The 21,456-nt window shown below is 37.0% G+C and overlaps 4 protein-coding genes across 6 annotated transcripts; all 4 read right to left on the reverse strand.

Moving 5' to 3' along the window:
- Positions 1–950: 950 nt before the first annotated feature.
- On the reverse strand, positions 951–4,162 carry LOC130494479 (uncharacterized). The gene is made up of 17 exons (XM_056990077.1): positions 3,933–4,162; positions 3,723–3,820; positions 3,528–3,645; positions 3,329–3,423; positions 3,201–3,224; positions 2,946–3,105; positions 2,809–2,867; positions 2,618–2,735; positions 2,428–2,517; positions 2,253–2,323; positions 2,048–2,165; positions 1,810–1,889; positions 1,701–1,724; positions 1,534–1,612; positions 1,372–1,448; positions 1,164–1,281; positions 951–1,046 (listed from the first exon to the last, which is right to left on the reverse strand). Exons 1-17 carry the CDS (start codon positions 4,095–4,097, stop codon positions 966–968), a joined length of 1,575 nt encoding a protein of 524 aa, XP_056846057.1. The 5' UTR covers positions 4,098–4,162; the 3' UTR covers positions 951–965.
- A 1,416-nt stretch (positions 4,163–5,578) lies between these two features.
- Positions 5,579–10,197, reverse strand: LOC130497105 (BAHD acyltransferase DCR). Its single transcript, XM_056990078.1, has 2 exons — positions 9,679–10,197; positions 5,579–6,739 (listed from the first exon to the last, which is right to left on the reverse strand). The coding sequence occupies exons 1-2, from the start codon at positions 10,132–10,134 to the stop codon at positions 5,774–5,776; spliced, it is 1,422 nt and encodes a 473-aa protein (XP_056846058.1). The 5' UTR covers positions 10,135–10,197; the 3' UTR covers positions 5,579–5,773.
- Positions 10,198–11,349: 1,152 nt separating this feature from the next.
- On the reverse strand, positions 11,350–13,427 carry LOC108829530 (ferric reduction oxidase 4; the record flags this gene model as incomplete). The annotated part of the gene is given in 4 exon segments (XM_018603174.2): positions 11,350–11,591; positions 11,662–12,386; positions 12,477–12,711; positions 13,100–13,427. Coding segments are annotated over 4 exon segments (1,431 nt in total), but the record flags the coding sequence as incomplete, so codon positions are not given.
- A 640-nt stretch (positions 13,428–14,067) lies between these two features.
- LOC108829522 (uncharacterized) lies at positions 14,068–19,878 on the reverse strand. 3 transcript variants are annotated; one of them, XM_056987223.1, is made up of 10 exons: positions 19,744–19,878; positions 16,361–16,474; positions 16,203–16,292; positions 16,028–16,135; positions 15,699–15,947; positions 15,578–15,616; positions 15,207–15,506; positions 14,706–15,119; positions 14,338–14,615; positions 14,068–14,261 (listed from the first exon to the last, which is right to left on the reverse strand). In XM_056987223.1, exons 2-9 carry the CDS (start codon positions 16,436–16,438, stop codon positions 14,343–14,345), a joined length of 1,551 nt encoding a protein of 516 aa, XP_056843203.1. In that variant the 5' UTR covers positions 16,439–16,474; positions 19,744–19,878; the 3' UTR covers positions 14,068–14,261; positions 14,338–14,342. The 3 variants fall into 3 exon arrangements, with proteins under 3 accessions (XP_056843203.1, XP_056843204.1, XP_018458668.2); XM_056987224.1 differs by lacking the exon at positions 19,744–19,878 and adding an exon at positions 16,552–17,457 and having other exon boundaries at positions 14,338–14,591; XM_018603166.2 differs by lacking the exon at positions 19,744–19,878 and adding an exon at positions 16,552–17,457.
- Between the last annotated feature and the right edge of the window lie 1,578 nt (positions 19,879–21,456).

The following is a 21,456-nucleotide window of genomic DNA, read 5'->3' on the forward strand; positions in this document are numbered from 1 at the left end:
CATCTTGACATAAATCCCCTTAACATGCTTGTTAATTTGCAGAGCCTACAGTACAAGAGATTTAATGTTCATTTGCCCTTCCAACAACCGGCAAATGAACATTGAGACCTCTGGGAAGAGCTTCCTCAAACATGATTTGTTGTCTCTGGGGACTTAGGTGGGACGGCAAGGGAAAGTTTCTCCGTCGGATATCCAGCCGACCTCCGGTGACGACCACCTTCCTGACTCATCTCGTCTATGTTGAATGTTTTTGGGGTCAAAATGCTCGTCTATATGAATATGTACTCGTAAGGTAAAAAACTTGCGCGTATAATAAACACAAGTGTGAGACCACAATGCTCTCATATTAGTGTGTTGTTTGCTTCTTTTGAGTATAAAATGTCAAGAGCAGGGGTTTGAAAAATAGATAAACAAACAAGAAAAACATTTCTAGTCAAAATTGTATCACAAGTTACATAACCGAAGACGTAATCAACTCGAGTTCATTGTGTATCATAATAAAGTTATAGACACCATTTGTCCAAAAAAAAAAAAGTTATAGAGACCAAAGACCTTTCTTTTCTTTTTCTTCTTCTTCATCATCTTCGTCAGAGAAGGTAATCTTCTTACCGCAGAAAGTAACCTTTTCCTTGCAGGGGATTGCAATCTCCTCCTCTTCCTTCGGCTTTGATCTGGTCGGCAAACCAAAGCCTTCTCGTCTAAGCTCGTCTTCGCACCTGGAATATATATATCAAAACCCCTTAGTCATATTATAACAGAAACTTCACCCAATGTGCTATTCATAACAAAACTCAAAAAGGCAAAATCAATTACCAAAGCTTCTCTGCGAGGTCGGTAAGGTTGTACCTAATTAACAAACAAACAAACAAAAAAAACAATAGCATTCATCTTCTGGGGGTATGACATCAAAAAATATAGCATTAAGTTTTAGAGAAACAAAACTCCACAAAACATGGAAAATCAACTTACTTGGGTCGGAAAGGGTATGGAGCTATCTCAGGCCTCTTGACAAAAATCCCCTTAACATGCCTGTAAATTTCAAAACCCTACAGTACAAAAGATTTTAATCAGCAGTCCTAACTTTCAGAAAAAAACTACTTGTATATTTTTCACCATTATATACTTCAAATTCTTTTCATCATTACTATTAAAATGATTCTCACCTTCTTTGATTCGGTACCAGTAGCAAACTCAACACAGCAACAGCCCGAAGATATGCCCCAGCGGTCTACAATAAGTCTAACACTAGCAACTTCTCCAACATGTTCGAAGAAACTGATGCTGTAAAAAATATGGATAGATAAAAATGAAAAAAAAAATAATAACTGCTCTCAAGAAGAAAAAGAGGTGAATCAAAGGAACTATACTTACATATTTGGTATGTTAACAGGCACGTTTTTTTTCTGGGAGAAATCGGTAAAGAGAGTCTTCTTACTCGATGAAACATCCTGAATTGAACAGCCAAGTGTGTTAGTAGTAATAATGCAAGGAAAAAAGAACTTCAAATTTTTGGAGACAAATTAGAAGAGGTACCTCATCAAAGTCTGGAGTTTCATCCACCGATGCATTTTCTTGTAGAAGAAGGCTTTCTCGCTGAAGATAGTCCTCGAACCTGGAATATCAGAAGAAAAAAAAAACCCTGTTATCTCTCCAAATACACCAAGAACTCAACTCAAGTTGTAAATAGCTAAATAACTTACCAAACCTTGTGATCTATGCAATACCTAATTAACAAATATAATAGCATTAGTTTCTGTAATGGCATCAAAACTCTAGCAAATAAATTAGATTATCTTCATAACAATTTACTTGAATCGTGAATGCTCCTTAACGAAAGCTAAATAAAGCTTGCGTCTGTTTAAATATTTGCCGTTCTTCTCCTCCATCGCCTCCAGCATTCGAAAGAGAAAACGATTTGATCAGTAAAATCGTACTTACTTCAAAATAACTAATACTAGGATTTTAATAATAACTATACACTACTTTTTTCAAATGAAAAGTAAAAACAATTTTCATTATTATTATTATCTGTAAAATACTCTCTCACCTTCTCAGCTTCGGCAGCAGAAGCAAACTCAACATAGCCAGACCTCATCGGAACGGTACTTTTGTCTACCATAAGTCGAACATGAACAACTTCTCCAACATCTTTAAAGAAATTGATGCTGTAAGTAAAAATTGAGAATGATTAAATACATATCAGTCATGAAGAACTTGATCCAAAGAATGAAGAAATTTTAGGTGCTACTTACATATTTGATATTCTAGTTTTCGTAGAGAGATGGTCAACAAAGAGCGTCTTATCTCTTACAGTGGTAGCTGTCTGGATTTAAAAGCAAAGTGTGTTAGGATAAAAAGACTTAACTTGCATATCAAGAAAAAAATGGGTAAGCGTGAAATATTCTGATGAATAATAAGAAGAGATACCTCAGCAGAATGGGGAGTGTCCTCCTCAACTCTTCTCATCAACAAAATCTCATGATCGTGCAAGTATTCACCATTCTTATTTTTCAGCGCCTAATAGTACAAAAGATACTCGAAAACTTTAGAACAAAAATTGATTTTATACTTATTTCATAATTAATATACACGAAAGAAAGAAAAAAAAAGCACTCACCAAATTAGCTCGTTTAGCATCAACAAACTCAACAAAGGCGTAGCCCACATGCTTGCGCTGTTGGTTTACAATAAGTCGCACACTAACAACACCACCAATATATTTGAAGAACTTGATGCTGCAAAAAAAAAAAAGTAATCATCAGTCATAGAAAAAAAAAACAGCAGAGAGAACAAAAAGTGGATACGTACATCTGTGATATTTTAGTTGTTTGTGGAGAGAGATTAGCCATGAAGAGTACGGAATCTTCCTGAAGCCAAAGTGTATTAATTAGCAGGACTCTTTAAAGAGAAAAAGGTCTTAACAACAAAAAGTAGGCTCATGGTACCTCAGCGTTGGGAGGTGTCTCATCTTCTTCTTCTTCAATGGGAAGGCTTTCTTGTTGAAGGTAGTCTTCATCTTCTTCTTCTTCTTCTTCTACTTGTTGAATGTTGTCTTCATCTTCTTCTCCTTCTTGTTGAAGGTAGTCTTCTTCCTCTTCTAGGTACCTGGAATAAGATGAAAAATCCCTGGTGTGATCTCTCCAAATAGTAAAAAAATATAAAATCCCACTTCTCAAGAGGCAGATAGTAAAATGGCTTACCAAACTTTGTGATCTATGCAATACCTAATTAACCAAAAAAAAAAGAGTAATAGTGTTAATCAGCATAAAAGCACTTAGCAATGATAGTGTTAACAAAAAAAAAAGAACAAATTTAAATGAGTATTTACTTGGGTGGAAAGCAAGCTTCCTCTCCCTTATTAGCCACATCAAGGAAAATATTGCGCCAGTTCAGAAATTTATCATTCTTCTTTTCTTCCAGTGCCTAAGAGCATAATAATAATTAAAAAAAAAAATCAATTCTGTTATCATCATATCAGTAAAAGACTTGGTTTCTCAAAATGATCATAATCGGTATAGTCTCATCACCTTGTTAGCTTGGTGGGCAGAAGCAAACTCAACAAAGGCATCGCCTTTAAAAACTCCCAGGTCGTTTACAACAAGTCGAACACGAACAACTTGTCCCACGTCTTCGAAGAAACAGAGGCTGAGATGAGATGAGAAACCTAAAAGTTAGCTCCGAGTTAAGTGGAAACTGGAAAAAAAATGAAGAGTGATTCTTACATGTCTGCAACTTTTGTGTAAGCAGGGAGATTAGAAACAAATAGGGTCTTCCTCTTCGGTTCCTGAACAGGTTCTGTGGTCTCCACTGTCTCCTGTTCCTGATATAACAAAGAAGATGGCTTTATTGAACATTAAACTTGTAAAAATATCTAACAAACAACAGCAACATAAAAGCATATATACAACAAAATAATTCAAACTTTATATTACCAAAGTAGTAGACTTCTCATCAGACAACAACAGCAGCTCAACCCTTGATTCGATCTCATTCTCCTCGGATTTTTCTTTACGTTTCTTCAGAACCGGTTCGGTCTCCAAACCATCTTCCGGTTTTCGCTTAACCAGTAAATTGGGTTCCTGGCTACAACTGGACATTGGAGAAGATGCAAAACACAGTCGCCGGCAAGAGCTGAGAAAGAGAAACCGCAATAAAGTAACCCCAAGAGAGAGCAGTAATAAGTTAAAAACCTCGACAACGATCTAGTGGGCTGGTCTGGGCTTTTATATTTTCCTTCTATCACCTAGACAACTATCTTGTTTGGGCTTTTATATTTTCCTTCTATCACCCACCATTGTTCGTTTTAGTTTGTAAAAAAAGGCTAATTGATAATTTGGTATCATTGTGTTCACACTTAAAAAAGTCAATTTTTATTCCACTTCTAATCATATATAAATTTTGATCCACACTTTCAATTTTTAAAAAATTAAAAAAAATCTTTTATACAGATTATAATTTCCATATGTAAATTTATATATTTTCAAGTTTTCTATGCAGCATATATTTAAATTTGTATATATGACTTTTTAATTAATTAATCCATTTTCTTTAACAAAAAAAAAGTATTTAATCCATTTACGTATGATTATGATATCTTTTACCTTGATCATGAAAATATATTGGGATATACAAAAAATAAACTCACTAGGATCAAAAATTTATATGTATATAAATTGGCTTCCTATTAGGTATTCAAGCCACTAAAATTCAACCAGTTAATCAAATTATACTATAATTTTGAATCGAATTTTATTATAATTTAAGTTTTGAATTTGAGAAAATTATAATCACTATAATATATGGATTTTCTTAATTTAATCATTTGTGTAGATGAAAACTATGAAAATGTTATTTTTAGTTGTATTAGATGTATATAAGTTTAGATTTCACTCTTAATTTTTTGAAATAAATAAAAAACGTTAATTAGAGATGCTAATATATTTATATTTTAGATTTGTGAAGAGTAATTATTAAAACAAACTGCAATTTTATTTTATTTTTCTATATTTAGCAGTTAAGTTATTTAACTAAAAGCTGTATATTTATATTTTTATATAGCAATTCTCTCAAACAGTCATTTTAAAATTCATGTCAATAAAATAACACTAAAAATGATGAAAAATAGTCTCTGTTTATTTTGAAATTATTAATATTTATTATTTATTTTTAAAATTTGCAACCCTACTGCCTTAACATATTAGTTAACTTAGGAATATAAGTGTATATTAACCTTTTAATGAAATTGTTTGGTCATTTTCTCCTTAAAAAGTTATTTTGTGAAATAAACTAAAAATATCTGTCATGGAGAACTTCTCATTTTTATAAGATATAGTAAGATTTTATAAGATTACAATTCTTGAATCATATGTGTGAATATCTTTTAGTTATTTTATCATAGAAAGTTTTAATATTTTTTGAGTTTGTTGAATAATTAAGTTGTTATGCAATATATTATAATATATACAGTATAAATGGTCAAAGTTTATAATGTGGTTTAAATTGTTATTATTTTAGAAATTATTATTTTGGAGACAAGAAATTTTATTTGAGATACTTAAGCATGGAGCTACTCAGAATCTTAATTCAAACAGCAAGAAGCCATTTTGGTACATGTCCCAAACACTCCAAAGTTCAAATCCAACATACTACAACATAATCAAATTACTTAACTCACACGTCAGCATTCTGCTGATTATTATCAACAAAAGAGCAATATTATTACGATAACTAGAGGTCTTTCACATTAACGAAACTGCTTTGAATTTTGATCGACTCAAACGAACCCGTTACCATTAGCATGACCATGACCATGACCATTGCCATTGGTGAGCTTGCTTCCATTTTCTTCCTCCTCGACCAGTAAAAACTCTTTGCTCTTCTCTAGCTTCTCCATGACATGAGCTTCAAGCGTGATCTCCACATCGATGCTCACACCTCCAGCTTTCCCCGGGTACAGATACATCATCCCATTAAACCGGTTATTCGAACCGCTCCTAACCGTTTCCGGTTTACCCCAACCGAAGTCCACCTCGTAGACACGGAACCTCGGCGAGCTCCCCACCGCCACGCAGTTCACTCCCGCGTCTTTGAACTGGAATATCTTCGGCGACTTCTCCCACTCCTCGTTCCGCGCGTCCACCACACGCGCGTTGTGCGCCACGATGGCTTTCTGAACCACGGAGGCTCCGAACTCCGGCCCGTGCGCCGCAAGCATCCCCGCCGCCGTTCCCGTGAAGACGGCCTGAATCATGTTTCCGAAGTACTCCTCCGGCATCGGCGGGTCGACGCGGCGGCGGCAGTCGGCGAAGACGGTGAAGACGGTGATGTCTTCGGGTTTGAGCCCACGCGCGAGGGTGACGTGGCGCCAGATGTGTGACGTGAGGGACTGGAAAGTGGAGAAGGGCTTTGAGCCGTTGTCGGGTGGGACGGCTGAGTTGGCTCTTGACTTGATCGTGTGGATGGCTGAGTCGGAGAACTTGAAGACCTTCTCCACGAGCTGCGGCGGTTCAGCCGTGGCGTCGCCGTTGGAGGACGCGTTAGGGTCCTTTGGGGAAGCGAGGTCGAGTTTCACGCGCGTGTCACGTGCCTTGGCTCGGTCGAGAAATGGTTGTGTCGAGATGGTTTGGGCTCCGCGACAGATCTCGGCCCATGAGCACATGAAGTGCCATGTGGCAGTTCCGTCAAGGACCGCGTGATTGAAAGCTAGGCCCATTGCAAGCCCATCTTTAAGCTTGGTCACCTGTTGCGAAACAAAATAAAATAAAAGATAAATCGATAAGCATGCATGTATTTTACAATAATGACTACTCTAACGACCACACCTGTTTTCAAAAGCTTTAAATTTATTTTATTGGACGATAGTCTCGAGACCAGAAAATAAGCAACAGAAACAATGACTACTCCAACGACCACATTTGTTTTCAAAGGCCTTTGCAGTTTGCATTAAGTGCAAACTAAATGCCGTATAGAATTTGGAAAGAGCATCGTCTGATAGTGAAAGTATTGTATACATGCAAATACGTATATGTATGAATACGATGTATTAACATTAAGGTTGATTGACATGCATCTATCTTATTAAAACAAAAACATTCTGTTGGACCTAACATTTATTTTGTAAGTTTTTAAATTAAATACACCTTTATACTTTATAGTTAAACATACATTAAATCACTAATGTTCATTTCTTTATACTACTATCCATGTTCCCAAACAATATACTTATTTCTTTATACTACTATCAATGTTTCCAAACAATATACTTATTTCTTTATACTACTATCAATGTTTCCAAACAATATATTTTTTATACTACTATCAATGTTTCCAAATAATACAATAATTAATCTTAATTTAAATTTTTGTAGAAACGTCATAATTTCATAAATTTCAAAATAGTGAACTTTAAAATTTCGATTATAAGATTACAAATTATGAAACTATTACAATTTAAATCCAATTAGATTATATATCGGTCATCCATCAGCTCAATCGGTTAGTTTCGGGTTTTAGTGATTTTTAATATGAATATTTTAGAAACATAAATTGAACTAGATCTCCGGATTAACCGGTATAATCACAATCGGGTTGAATTTAAAAATACTGATTTAAATGTAAATATTTTAAATACACACTCTTTAAAAATTACCAAAATATTTGTTAAATTATTAGTGAAATTTTTCATCGTAAAATATCCCGCGCTTCAAAAGCGCGGGTCAAAATCTAGTTGGGTCTAAAGCTGACGATGGCACCTATGTTTAGATTTCATTAATAACGACGAGTAAATTATGTGTACTAATGTTTGATTGAGTACTTGTTTTGTCGTACATGACTACATGCATGCCTATATACCAGTTAGTAGTTACCATCCATAAAAATGTTACTGGTCGGTCATTTAATGCTATATTTAATTGCTGTGCTACATAAATTTTTCACATAGATGTTGAAATGCATTTTCAAAACGATATTTTTTTCAATTCATTAACTTCAATTTCTGATTTATTATTGTATATATTTTTTTCAATTCATTAATTATACTAGCAAGTAATTATACATACTGAGATTTATTTGTGTCTGATTTAACGTCGTCCAACCAAAGACATATCGATATGTGTGTATTATAAGCCTAACATATGCATATTGTAGATAATAAAATAGAAAAGTTATATACCAAAATCTAGAACTTTTGTTTGTTTCATATATGCATGTCAAGGTGGGGTTTATTATTGAATATCATTACTTTCCCTATTCTTCGAAAAGAATTAATGTCAACAATATTTTCTGGGACAAGACTTAGGTTCACCCCTTATGGTGAACCTTTAAATTCACCACACCATTTATAAACCAATGAAAATGACATGTAGATAATTAAATAAAACATTATAAATTTATTTTAAAATAATTAAAAAAGAATAATGTCAATTCTAAACTACAAATCTTAATTTTTAAATCCTAAATATTAATTTCTAAATCCAAACTCTATACCCTAAACCAAAATCCTATACCCTAAACCCAAATCTTAGACCCTAAACCCAAACCATAAATCTTAAATCTAAATCTAATACTCTAAATCCAAATCCTAGACCCTAAACCTAAACCGTATACCCTAAACCCAAACCGTATACCCTAAACCCAAATCCTAGATCTTAAATCCAAACTGTAAATCCTAAATTAAAATTAAAATTTTAGGATTTACGGTTTGGATTTAAGGTCTAGGATTTGGGTTTAGGATATACGGTTTGGGTTTAGGGTTTATGATCTGGGTTTAGAGTATAAGGTTTGGGTTTAGGGTACTTGATTTAGATTTAAGATTTATGGTTTGGGTTTAAGGTTTAGAATTTGGGTTTGGGTTTAGGGTATAGAATTTAAGTTTGGGGTCATGGTCTAGGATTTGGGTTTAGGGTATAGAATTTTGATTTAGGGTATATGATTTGGATTTAGAAATTAATGTTTAGGGTTTAAAAATTAAGATTTGTAGTTTAGAATTGTCATTATTGTTTTTTAACTATTTTAAAATAAATTTAATATGTTTTATTTAATTATCTACATGTCATTTTTATTAGTCATAAATGGTGTGGTGAATTTAAAGGTTCACCACAGGGGTGACCCTAAGTCTTGTCCTATTTTCTGTTGGGTTTGCTGGAAACATGCACCGCCACTTTTATGTATTAAATGATACTAATTCGTTTTTAGTAAAAAAAAAACTAATTCGTTAGTAATCAGTTTTGTTATCTTTGGGGCTTAAAGATTTTGAATCAAGTGTATACTGTATCAGTTTTGTACGTCACGTGATGTTTGTCTTAAAATGGTCGTAACCAAGCATTCACCATTCTTATTTTTTTTATGGTCGCTTGTGATTCTGTGAAAACTATACACCACCCGACGTAATTAGCTAAAAAGATCAATGTACCACATAACATACATCAGATATTTGTGAAATAGTTCAGATTTGTATATCTAATTCTATTTTATTTCAAGTTTATTGTTTTTCTCTGCTACCAAGATTTACATACCATACTCCAGTTACAAAAAAAAAAAAAAAAGATTTACATACCTAATTCCATTTTATTTCACGTGTACAAATAAACAAGATAAATGATAAAAATGCTAGCATGTGGAAAGGTGATGAAAAAAGCCAGCATGTGGAGATAGAATAATGCGTATAAATTAAATAATTACCTGGACAGCAAGGAGAGGCCTGCTAAGTCCTTCCAAGTTCAAGATCCCGTTGTACGGAACCAACTCCTTGAACTGAGCCGTCCCGTCCTCAGCTGTGAGATCATCGACGCTGACGTCAGCAGCCTCAGCAACCGAGAACTCCACGCCGTTGATCTCTTCGTCTTCAGCGTCGTACTCAACTCGGAAGACCCCTTCCTCGTCCTTGGCCAGCTTACCGGCAAGCTGATAGAAGTCTTCAAGAACCGAGCCCAAACCATCCTTGAGCTTACCCACGACATTGTTTTGGAAAGTGGATTCCTCGAGATCTAGAAGGTTCTCGAACTTGTAGAGCAGGAACTTCTGGTTGTAGTAGAAAGCTAGGTAAGGAAGATCAAATGTGGTGAGATGGAATTGTTTCTTCCCTAGTATCGGCTTGTTTGGTTGCACATGGGTTTTGCTAGTTATCTTTATCTTCATGGTGAAAAAAGATTTTACTTAGCCTTTTCACTCAGTGTACTATTTTGTGAGATTGTAGTGTGGTGTGGAGTGAAGTAAGAACTAAAGACTGTTCTTTATAGAGACGTACAGTGTGTAGTTGGGTTAGGCATTTAAGGTTTCATGAAAGTAGTTGCGATTCAATTAATGAGTCAATTAAACTCTCGCTCTTAAATCTATTTGCTCGAATTGTTATGTTAAGTTAGGGACCTTAGGGTTTTTTGGTAGGTTAAAAAGAAACAAAAATAAAATAAATGTAATGATGCTATATGTAATATAGTACTTTGTAGGACACTTATAAACGCCGATAAAGATGGTATAGACGCTTAAAAGTAGTCGACCAGAGCAAACGGTAGTATTATTATGAATCGTACCAGGATTTACAAATTAAGATCCTTAAGTAATGGTTGGATTACTTTAATGAAAACACATCCTCTAAACTTTGTTTTTGAGTAGACTATCTTGTCTGGACTTTACACATGACAATTACTCCACTTTATTGGATCTATAGGACTCTACTTCCGATATTTAATTAGTACTTTAGTAGGTTGTGGAGCTGTGGAAGGTGGACATCGACTTCTCCGGCTAATTAAATCTTATGGTTTGTAATCATTTTAGAAAATTACTCGGATCAAGGATGTCAAGTTTTAAAACAAGTCAATAACATTCGCCAACAAACTATAAAACAAAGACGACAATAATTACAAGTGTAAATAAGGCTGGACATACTTGCTATTCCATTTATACTTGATACTTATCCCGTATCTGGTTTGAAATTGTCAAAATAAAGGACTAAGTCCACAAATGTTATTACGTACAAGTACATGTTAAATATCATTATATTTTCTGTATTACTTATTTCACTACTTATTACTTATCCTAAAAATTATTTATTATCCTTTAAAAAGTATTTATTACTCGTCAAATTACTTATTTTACTACTTGCATTGAAACAAAAATCTTTAAAATATTGATTTTTGAGTATTTGATATAAAAAGTATTTGTTTTGTGTATTTGATATAAAAAGTATTTTTGAGTATTTGATATAAATTGTATTTGTTTCAAATGAGTCATGTAAACATACTAAATTATTTAAGTAGATTAGACAGAGTAGCAAATATAAGAAAATTAAAAGTATTTACTCATACTTAGCTCTGTTTAAAAGTTTTGGTCCACTTAGTTTTAACAGTCCATTTTTTGCATTGTATCAACAGAAAAATTAAACAGCCAACCATCTAAACTTCTAAGGTCATTACAATCGATATAAGCAAAAGCATAGTTAGAACACGGAACTGATCACCAGTCGAAACTAATTGCTTCAAACCGAAGGTTTTTAGCTAAGCCAGATGAACATATCCTTGCTACATCATGCCTCATATTTCTTGGTCCACACACCATTACACCAACGTCTTTTGAGCCTTCTGCATCTACTAGAATCTCTACAAACCGACAGTGAGTATGAGATTAATGTGATGCCTCAGTGGACTCTAATGGTAGTAGATGACTTACTTTTCAGATTAGGTTTGGCGCCGAACTGGACTGAAGTTGCTTGTACTATAGATTGATACGGAGCGCTCTCCAGCTCTCTCTCACTCCCGTAGAACCATGAACTTGGAGAAGACGTAGACATCTGTAAAGCTACGCTTCGTACTTGCTCGCTTGATTCCTTGTTTTCCTCTTTGCTCACTTTCTTGTGCCACAAGAAAACTATGCTCGAAGCAACAAAAATGCATACGCAACCTAGGAACATGTCCCAGAGCGATCTGTACGAGAAATTGTAGATCATTCCTGTGTTAAGATCAACAGGGTATATATAATAACGTGTGACAATCACTATGAGCAAGAGAAACATGACGAATGATGATAAGATCACGACTCCTAGCCAGAGTAAGTTGTTGGGTCCAAGGACTGGTGAGATGGGAGAGTCTAGAGGCTGTGGTTTGAACCATTTTGTCTGCAACAATCTGTAATCATTAGCTGCCTCCGGCTTCTTGTCTTCTTGTGTTATATAGGCCTCGATCCGGAGATTCAGCCTAGAGATGTCTGAGACTGAAATATCTGGTGGGAAGATTAGATCTAAAAACGCAAGATCATGGTAGTATTTAAAAGCACAAACAAGAAGAACATCTGGTATTTTTGTGCTATGGTTTTGGGCCTGGAATATGAGTTCTCTGATAATCGAAATGAATGGACTAATTCCACTTCCCCCGCTCACTAGTATTAAAGAGTCATGCCTATATAAAATGATGACAATAATAATTTAGACAAACTTATCATAAAATGGCTAAGTCAAAAACTGAACTAAGACCGTTAAGTTCTTGTACCTCAAATCTAAGGAGTTAGGACCATAAGGACCTTCAGTCGAAATCTCTAAGGAATCTAGGGAAGAAGCGATATGGGTATAAAGCTTCTGAGTCCAACTTCCCTGTCTTCTGATGACAACACTTAGTGTATCTTTCTCCAAGTTGCTGTTTGAAGTTATTGTGAATGGATGCCATTGAAACTTGGAAATGCTTGGCACATCTAGAAACAATATGCTTGTTGGTGTATATTGTAGGCCTGTAATTAGATGAAACTAATTGTTACTATGACCTGCAATAATTTGGTTCAAACATGAAACATATTTCTTTTAAACATGGCCCTACAGCCCAATTTATTGGTCTTGTGTTTTGATCAAACATGATTATAGTTTTGAATGTTTCAACCGCAAATAGTTGTGGTTACTTTAGTTAAACATCTTAATATTACACTACATTATAATAAACTCAAACACTAAAATCTTCTATTAAAAATATCTGCAAACTGTAAACCTACAAGATCTTTTCATTTTCTTTTCATTTTGTGTTTCTATTTATAATTTGAAAACAAATCTCAAATAAAGAGAAAACCCTAAACTATTTCGGTTTCATTTGAATGTAAACGTATATGGAGGAAACTAGTTATAAACCTGGGGTCTTGGAGAAAGTGAGCTCCAGATTATCTGAAGGTAAGTTCCGAGCAAAGACAAGTCTAGATCTCTTGGTGGACTGTAAGAACCTCAAGTAGCGGTCGATGAAGAAGAGGAAGATGTTGGGCAAGATCATGCAGAACCACGAGTCTCCAACATGGAGTACGTAGAAGACTATGTATAGACCGCAGAGATGGTGAATGTAGAAGAAAATCTCAAACTTATTTCGCCTAAAGTATGGTAAACTCGTAACCCACATCACAATTCCAGTCACCATCGCTATTGCTCCGGCTAGATTAGGGACATATGAAGAATCCCATGCAAACGTCTTTACATATATAATGAAACGTGAAAGATTAGTCTTGAAATAGAGTTAGCCCACATAGGTTGATTTAATAGTAACATGGACTGGTAAAAAAGGAATATTGCATATATAAATTAATGAATATATAAAAGTACACATACAACTTTTGAGATGAAAACGCGGCAAAAGTTTCAATAAACTATGATTATGTTATAATTCACTACAAGAAATATGCTCATTGTTAGCGCGGATTATATGCTATGTTAGGGGTTTGATAGCGTTTTCATAAATGCTATGTATACGGCAGCCATCATAGGTAACCCCCTACAATAGCGTTGTTTCTTGACGCTACGAAAAGTCTAATTATGATAGCAATACCTAGGTGTTGTTATTAAGAAATATATGGCACGATTATTAAGTGTTATAAACTGATTACGGTACATATTTGGTGCTATGGTATATACTTCTACAATAGCAATAATTTATTTTGGTAATTGCTATTCAGAAATGCTATACTAACCTATTGTAATAGCTTCGAAATGTATTATGATAGTTCAAATTGTATGTAATTTTAAATGCTATGATCTTAAAGTATAACTCTTTTTTTAAAGCTATTGTATTGTGTCGAAGAGTTATGATTTGAATCTTGTTTCACCAAACCAGAAATCCATAACGAAACAAATTCATTCATAAAATAGGTTCCACATACATAAGTCATTACATAAGTCATTACACAAGAGTTACTGATGCCGTTTGAAAACAGATACAAAAGACAAGAAATAATATCATACATTAACTTCATTTGTCTAAGCTTAAAACAAGCCAAGTCTGGACCTAAGTTGTTCATCCCCCTGCAGCCTGCAACAATATAAACTCTGATCAGTTATGCAATAAAAACTCTCATCAGTTTAAACACACAAAACACAACACTTACAGTATCTAGAATATGACCAATTTTTCAAGTGGCCATGCAATCGATGAACCATGTGCATCTTTCAAACACTCGATTTCATCTGTCTTCCTCCAGACTTCTGCATCATCGACTATCACAGCATCTACCCACACTCTAGCCGCTTTCGGACCCAAGCGCACAAAGTGGACCATTTGAGATGGGTCTGTTGAATGCACACGACCTTCAGCTACTACTTGTTTCCTCTCACCAAGGTCCATCAGTTTGCACTTCTGATTCTGCTTGATTGGTTGAGATCCATGCTTATGCAAACATTCAATAGACATTTACATTACTTAAAACTCAAAGATTAATATAAGCAGATGAATGCAAATAATAAGTTATAAATTTACCTGATCAGATGGTGGAGACTCCTCAGTAGGAGTTGATGTTGTTGCTACAGATTTAGAACCAACAGATGTATTTTTGATACATGTTTCTCTTCCTACTGAAGAGACGGTTTTTGGAGTAGGAGATTGTTGTGATGTTGCTTCTGGTGGATTGTCAAAGACAACTTTCCGAACAGGCCATGATATAAAAGAGTGTACGCAGTCCTCGAGGTATGCAAGATCCATCGTAGGCCTCCATAAATATGTTCCCTGCTCATGTACAACATCCAGGAAAACTTTTACCGCTTTAGGTCCGAGAGGAAGTCCATTGACCAATGCTTTTGCTTCTTTTGTCTGCCAACGCCCTTCACCCACAACGCCATCATCATCAGACAAATCCAGTAGTTTGCATTTGTTGAGAGAAGTTGCTCTAGAGCCCTGTCAATCACATTCAGAAAACCAAAATTCTCTTTAGCAGGAAATAATTAAATTAGTTTATAGGTGAGTGCAATAGAATGAGATTACCAGTGGTGCAATGTCTTCTGGATCAAGCCCCAGACCTAGTTCCACACATTTATTCTTTGGCCATGCAATAATATGACCCACTGCTTCCTTAATTGTGCACATGTTACTCGCAGGTCGCCAGAGGAATGCTTCTGGTTCAGTAGCAGTTTCAACCAAGACTTTAAGATCCGAAGGGCCTAAGCGACTGTCATTGACTATGTCATTTGGGTCAGAAGAGAGGATACGGCCTTCACCAACGTTCCCTTCTTCATCAGCCCAATCAATCAAAAGACACCTCTTCTGGGATATCTTGTTCACACTCTGTTAAATGGACAGTAGTAAAAAATGTGAGACTGTCATATAGCTAATCAGCTTATATGATAACAACTTACTCTAGCAGCCGAGTTTTCCCCAACCTCATTGTCTTCTCTCTGAAACATAAACACAACACAGCATAATTTTCTCAATCTAACCACTTATATGTCTTAATCTATTCTTCAAGATGTAACTAACCTGGTTTTTAACTTTCGCAAGTTCAGACTGTAACTCGTTAACCTTTTTCTGGAGATGCAATTGCTTCTCTTGCATTTCAGAAATAGACTTGTGGTTGACATTGAAGCAAGCTAATTTTGTCTTACTGACATTTCTCCCCATTGCTCTCATACGACCAGGATTATCAGGTCCTAAAACCTGGATGAGTGTGTCTTCATCTTCGTTTTTACCAGTCTGCTTAGCACCGATAGCAATCTCAGCAGCCTTTTGCTGCAAACCACAAAAAAACATTAAGCAGAAACATTAGAAGTATATTGTAATAAGAGTTACCGAATATGTATGTAACTTACAATCTTCTCAGCGGCATTAGTGTTTATAGAAGTTCCATCTTTTCTTGTACGTGACTTCACCCAGACTTTAAGTCTTGACACTTCAGATGGGTCTTCAGAACTATTTTTCTATGGAAAATATTATATGTCAACTTGCATTGTCAAAACATTTAAAAGGACAAGATAGTGTGCTTACCATTTCTTCTGCTAGTCGAACCATTCCCTTTCGACTACAAGTGTGAGGAATCTGTTTGCGTCTCCTCTCCTTGTAGCTATCACTCAGAACCTATCATTTTGTATGTTAACATGTAATCTAGATAGTAATGTATAGCTTAAACAACTCGGAATGTATACCTTGAATTCTTGGCTTGTCTTTAGCTTCACAAATTTACGCCATTCAACTGGAGGCACATTCTTGGGTCTGAGATTCATCCTTTGTTGGTTATTTTCAGCTTCATTGATTTGGCCCTGATAAAAATAGAATTAAGAGTAAGATCAAAGCTCCCGGGGATCAAATCTCCTAGGTAGGTGTGGCTCGTTGAGACCTGAAGGTTCCCGTCGGCCAAGGGCGGAAGAGGAGCATGCTTTTCTTCGTCGTCAGCTAGCGGGCGCAAGCAGAGTGGGACCTTCTCCGATAGTCTCTTTCATTATAATATGTGAAGGCTTTCCCGCTCGATGCTTTCTTAATGTCATAGTTTATATCAAGATGAAAGGGAAAGACAATAAGAAAGATTAAAAGGTTTTTTTTACTTAGATAGTCTTTTATGTAGTAGACTTTCTCGAGGAACGCCAGTCTCTCGACTGAGAGGAACGCTGATGTTAGGAGTTTTGAGGCTCCTAAGTCAAATGATAGTAATGTGGAAGTAAAATGTCGAACCAGTTCTGAGGGATTTCAAGCACTAAGAATGCAAGCACTTACTTAATCTAAATGCAACAAATGATTTAAAATGATTTCAGAATCAAGTAACTACTATGATGACAAGATAGAAATAAAAAGCAGTAAATGAATGACTTGCTTAAATATGATAAAAGAGAACTCATGGGCACAGGAACATGATTTCGGGTGATCAAGTATCAAACAAGGATGACAAAATGATGAAACAAACATACGACCTTAAGCCTAAACACGATCCTAAGCAAGCTCTATATCTAGATGAATGCTCATTTGCTAACACATCTCAAACATCAAATCTCTTTGGCTGAATGATATGAAAGCAATCAGTAAGAACAGGTTTATTAGCTATCCTAACACTCTTAACAACAAATGTCTTTGGCAAGATGCATTAAGGGCCTAGCAGAGTTGTCTCAGACATTTCAACAAACACCTTTTGGGTGGGAAATGTCTAGAGAACAACTTTCGAATGATCAAATCGAAAGAGGCAATAAGAACACTCTACTAGCAAGGCTTGAGATTGATCTACACTAAAAACATCCTTGATCTAACCTAATCACCCTAGTCTCCCTAACCCATGAATTCAAAAGGGAACTACTCACTAATCTTCATGTTAAACCTTAAACCCATACTGGATTTCAGATTAAACATGTAGATGAACACAGGAAATCAATGAGAAATCAATAACAAAAGATCAATGAATCCAAAAGATGAACTTTCCAAGAGTATTTTGTGGTTTTTCTCTTCAACAAAACATAATCTGCCCAAAAGTGGCTACAATGAGTCTTAAACTTAGGTTTTCAGAGTGCCAAATCGACATAAGTAATTGCAAAAAGGTCCTTGAACTAAAAAGAAATTGCAAATAAGAAACACGCAGCGACCTCCGCAGGTCGCTCCAGCACGTCGCTCTGGCCCTTGGGAGCGACCTCGGATGGTCGCTGCGAGGGGTCGCTCCGGGATGTTTTCTTCATCTTCGAGTCACGTAAAGCCGAGCGACTTGGAGTGGTCGCTCTAGCTTTGGTCGTCAAGGTCGCTCCGGCTGGAGCGAGGTCTCACAGCGACCTCTGTAGGTCGCTCCAGCCTCTTCTCGTCCAATCATCCTCCTTTTCACACCTTTTGAGCTCCAAATGCATCCCAATGTCTCCAAAAGCTCCATAAGATGCTCCAATACCTGATAAGGACTCATGTATGCAAAATGCAACCTAAACAAGGCTAGAATCTAACCTACATGATGAAAATGCATGAAAAGGAATGGGTGAAACAATGCAATTATGCAAGACATCAACTCCCCCAAACTTGTTCTTTTACTTGTCCACAAGTGAACTTTCTAGAACTCATTGAGAAAGAGGATGTAATGGTGGGAGCTCATAGCCAAAAGAAACACTCATAGGACTAGATTTTACTCAAAGTCCAAAAATAGCACACTCTCTTATTGCACTCTAGCTTCTCAAGGCCTATCCACACTCCTATGCCTCTACACAAGTTACAATGCTCATCCATCAACAAGCTCTTTAGACCAACTCTCACATTCATTTATACAACACAAAAGGTGAATACTTGCAAATGGGGACTTGATCTCAATCATTTGGCTTGGTAAGAGTGAAAATGGTCTAATGTGAAGCAAGAGGGGTTTCAAATGCATCTTTCATGGTTACTAACTCTCAAGAAAAGGAGCAAGAACATTATGCAAAATTTATCTAAGAAAAGGAGCAATTCATGCATACAATGACTTGTTCTTATCATTCTACCCTTTTTCTTTTCATCATCCCCAAACCCAAAGATACCACTTTCATCACTCACCCAATGAACACTCTTCTTTTTCTTATCTTAACCAACTAGGGATTTTTTACTAACTCTTTTTTTCTTTTTCTTTTCCCCATTCTATTCATGTTTCTTTTCTTTTGACTCTTAAGGGGATTCTATTTATACACTCTAGAGTTTTTTTTTTTTTTTTTTTTTTTTATCCCTAGTGGTTCTCTTTTCTTTTTGTTCACTTCCTTCACTTTTCTCTCACACCCCAATCCCAAGATTAAAATCAAGCTTACAAACCCAACAACCATCCTAAGTGCTAGCTCAAATGAGGTCCTAGTGCTAGCCAAAGATAAGAACAAATCATTGTCGCTCCTAATACTCTCAAGATTTTGCACATGACAAGCTTTCACAAAAAGGCCTCACTCAAGCAAATCAATGGTGGCTTCAATGAATGGTAAGGGTTAAAGGGTATGGGAGTGCCATTTGGATTAACAAAAGGATAATGAATGAAATAAGATAACCCAAATGTGTATGAGATCCATGACTAAGTATGCAAGTGCCCATATGCAAGAGAGATTAAGTTCATTACATTCAAGTTCAGTTTGGAGTTGGTTTTCAAGAGCAATGTCAATATCAAGCAAGGAACACGTTTCAAGAAGAGCTTTCAAGGCTCGAAACATACAAGGCTTTTTCAAGAGGTGCATTATCAATTCAAGCGCGAAGTGGTGTTCTTTCCAAGGCATTTTAAATCATTGCTCCCAATGCAAGTGAAATGCAACCTATATGCTCTAGACTCTCCTAAAAGGTGCAAGTGAATGCAGTCTAAATGAAATGCTTTTTTTTTTTTTTATGTATATATATATTTTTTTTTTGTTGTTTTTTTTTTTTTTTTTTTTTTGTTTTTTTTTTTATGAATATGAATGAGAATGCAATGCATGAGACTCTTAGACATGAAAACAAACGTGATCAAATACATGGTACCTCCCCCAAACTTAATTCACACAGTCTCTGTGTTGTTAAGTCGAAAGAGATACCCAAAAGAAATCTAAATGCAAAAGAAAATGGTATTTACAAGGGAAGAAGTGCGGGTTACCTTCTATGGGTGGTGAGTGGAGCCAGATGGGCCAGCGCCATCATCTGGTGGGAAGTAGGTGTAGTAGCCTCCAGCTGAACTGTAGTCTCCATACCAGTCCTGACTCTGAACCTCCTCAACCTCTATGTCGTCATCTGAAGATGCCAAGGATGGAGATTTGTTTCCTGAGGATGAGGGTTCGATGGGAGGGCTCCTGTCTAGGCGCCGCTGCTGTCTCTCAGTGCGGGGGAAGCTGAGGGTAGCAGGATGAGGTGGACGCCGGGGCTGTGTAGCGTCCGGGAATTCAAAATCTGCTCTGCTGCATCCTGCTATACCTCCCCTCGTCAGCACATCAGCCATCTTCCTCAAGATCTTCGATGTGGACTTGGCCTGCTGCTTCACCGTCTGGCTAAGCGCCTTGCACTTGATCTTTAACTTCTCAATTGTTCTGTCCTGAGCCTTGTTCCATCGCTGCAGGCGGCCTATGTGCTCATGAGCATCACGAAGAGCACCATGTGGAAGAACCCCGCTGTAGGGTGGGAAGGAGTAGCGTGGTTGACCATAGACGGGAGGAGAAGCCGCCCTAGCAGGTCTCTCTGGCTCAGTCTCTCTCGACTCCCTTGGTTGCCAAGGTCGACCTAGTTCAACAACGGGATCGAGAGTCCCGTGTTCCCCAAGGAAGTCTGTCGGGGAAAGGTCAAAGCTGATGACTCCGGGGATGATCAAGCTCGTCAGGTCCATGTTCGGGAGGAGTACCTCAGCTTCCCTTCCGTTCAAGCGATAGTGGTAGACGTAGCTTCCCTGGTACATCCCACTGAAGTAGGTGGCTATCTTCAAGTAGGCTCCATCAATGAGTTTGGGACCAACTCCACCTCTTCCTAAGTTGATGTGCTGAGCTTGTAGGAGAGGTGTGATCATCCCTCCAATCCCTATCTTTGGATCTTTATCCCCTGTGGTCCAAGCCCAGTCTCTGTAGTGCTCAAGACGACTCATAAAGAATCCTACCATCCCAAATCTGGCGTAGATGTCTGTGCTGGGGAGTGGTAGCTGTCCCGGAGTAGTGTAGGGACTGATAGCAGGGCAGATAAGGCGGAGATCTTCCTCAGTGACGTTACCATGCTGTTTCCGTGGGTAGAAGAGGTGTACAAGCAGTCGGTGGAGGTAGCGCACTGTAGGGTGTCTGATGCGAGAGTTTTGTCAGCGCCGGTTCTGTGGTTAATTCCAGTGATCAATTCCCACAGCTTCTTCGGGAGGCCATCGCACCTCGGAAGAGTGGTCTCCTCTGCATCTTGGAAACCCATGACTGCCCCAATGTCCTTGAAGTTCATGTAGTAGACCCTTCCATCGATCGTGAACTTGATTTTCCCCCATCCCTGCCGCACATGTCTAGAGTCGTGGTAAGTGACTTCCAAAGTGGACAGGAACTGAGAAGTGAGCTCCTTGTAGGTGGGGTAAGCCATGGTGAGTAGCTTTGGCATTTTCAAATGCCCCAACAGCTCCGCCATATCTGAATCAATCTCTAGCGCCTTCAGTAGCTCAAGGTCAGCAAACCTCGTTGCCTGCCAGCCCATCCCATTCATCAGGTGATCATACAGCTCTTCCGGAGTTGGAACCTTCCCCCTATCCCTTTCAACAGCCCACCACCTTCCCTTTTGTCATCTTTGCCTTCTTTCGCAGGTGCAGGCTCCTCGTCTGACTCCTCTTCGCCTTCCTCACTCTCCTCATTAGTGGGAG

This window comes from Raphanus sativus, chromosome 6 (genome assembly GCF_000801105.2).
Source record: "Raphanus sativus cultivar WK10039 chromosome 6, ASM80110v3, whole genome shotgun sequence".
NCBI classification, from domain to species: domain Eukaryota; kingdom Viridiplantae; phylum Streptophyta; class Magnoliopsida; order Brassicales; family Brassicaceae; genus Raphanus; species Raphanus sativus.

Bases quoted from the DNA above. Each gene is read 5' to 3' on its own strand.
- LOC130494479 (XM_056990077.1), bottom strand. From the start codon at position 4,097: ATGTCCAGTTGTAGCCAGGAACCCAATTTACTGGTTAAGCGAAAACCG. The intron at 2,868-2,945 runs GTACCATGAGCC...CTTTGGCTTCAG, and splicing joins AGACACCTCCCAACGCTGAG to GAAGATTCCGTACTCTTCAT. The intron at 2,166-2,252 runs GTAAGTAGCACC...TTTTACTTACAG, and splicing joins AAAACTAGAATATCAAATAT to CATCAATTTCTTTAAAGATG.
- LOC130497105 (XM_056990078.1), bottom strand. From the start codon at position 10,134: ATGAAGATAAAGATAACTAGCAAAACCCATGTGCAACCAAACAAGCCG. The intron at 6,740-9,678 runs GTAATTATTTAA...GTTTCGCAACAG, and splicing joins GGCCTCTCCTTGCTGTCCAG to GTGACCAAGCTTAAAGATGG.
- LOC108829522 (XM_056987223.1), bottom strand. From the start codon at position 16,438: ATGAATCTCAGACCCAAGAATGTGCCTCCAGTTGAATGGCGTAAATTT. The intron at 15,948-16,027 runs GTAAGTTACATA...TGTGGTTTGCAG, and splicing joins CTAATGCCGCTGAGAAGATT to CAAAAGGCTGCTGAGATTGC. The intron at 14,616-14,705 runs GTAAATTTATAA...TGTTTGCATAAG, and splicing joins AGTCTCCACCATCTGATCAG to CATGGATCTCAACCAATCAA.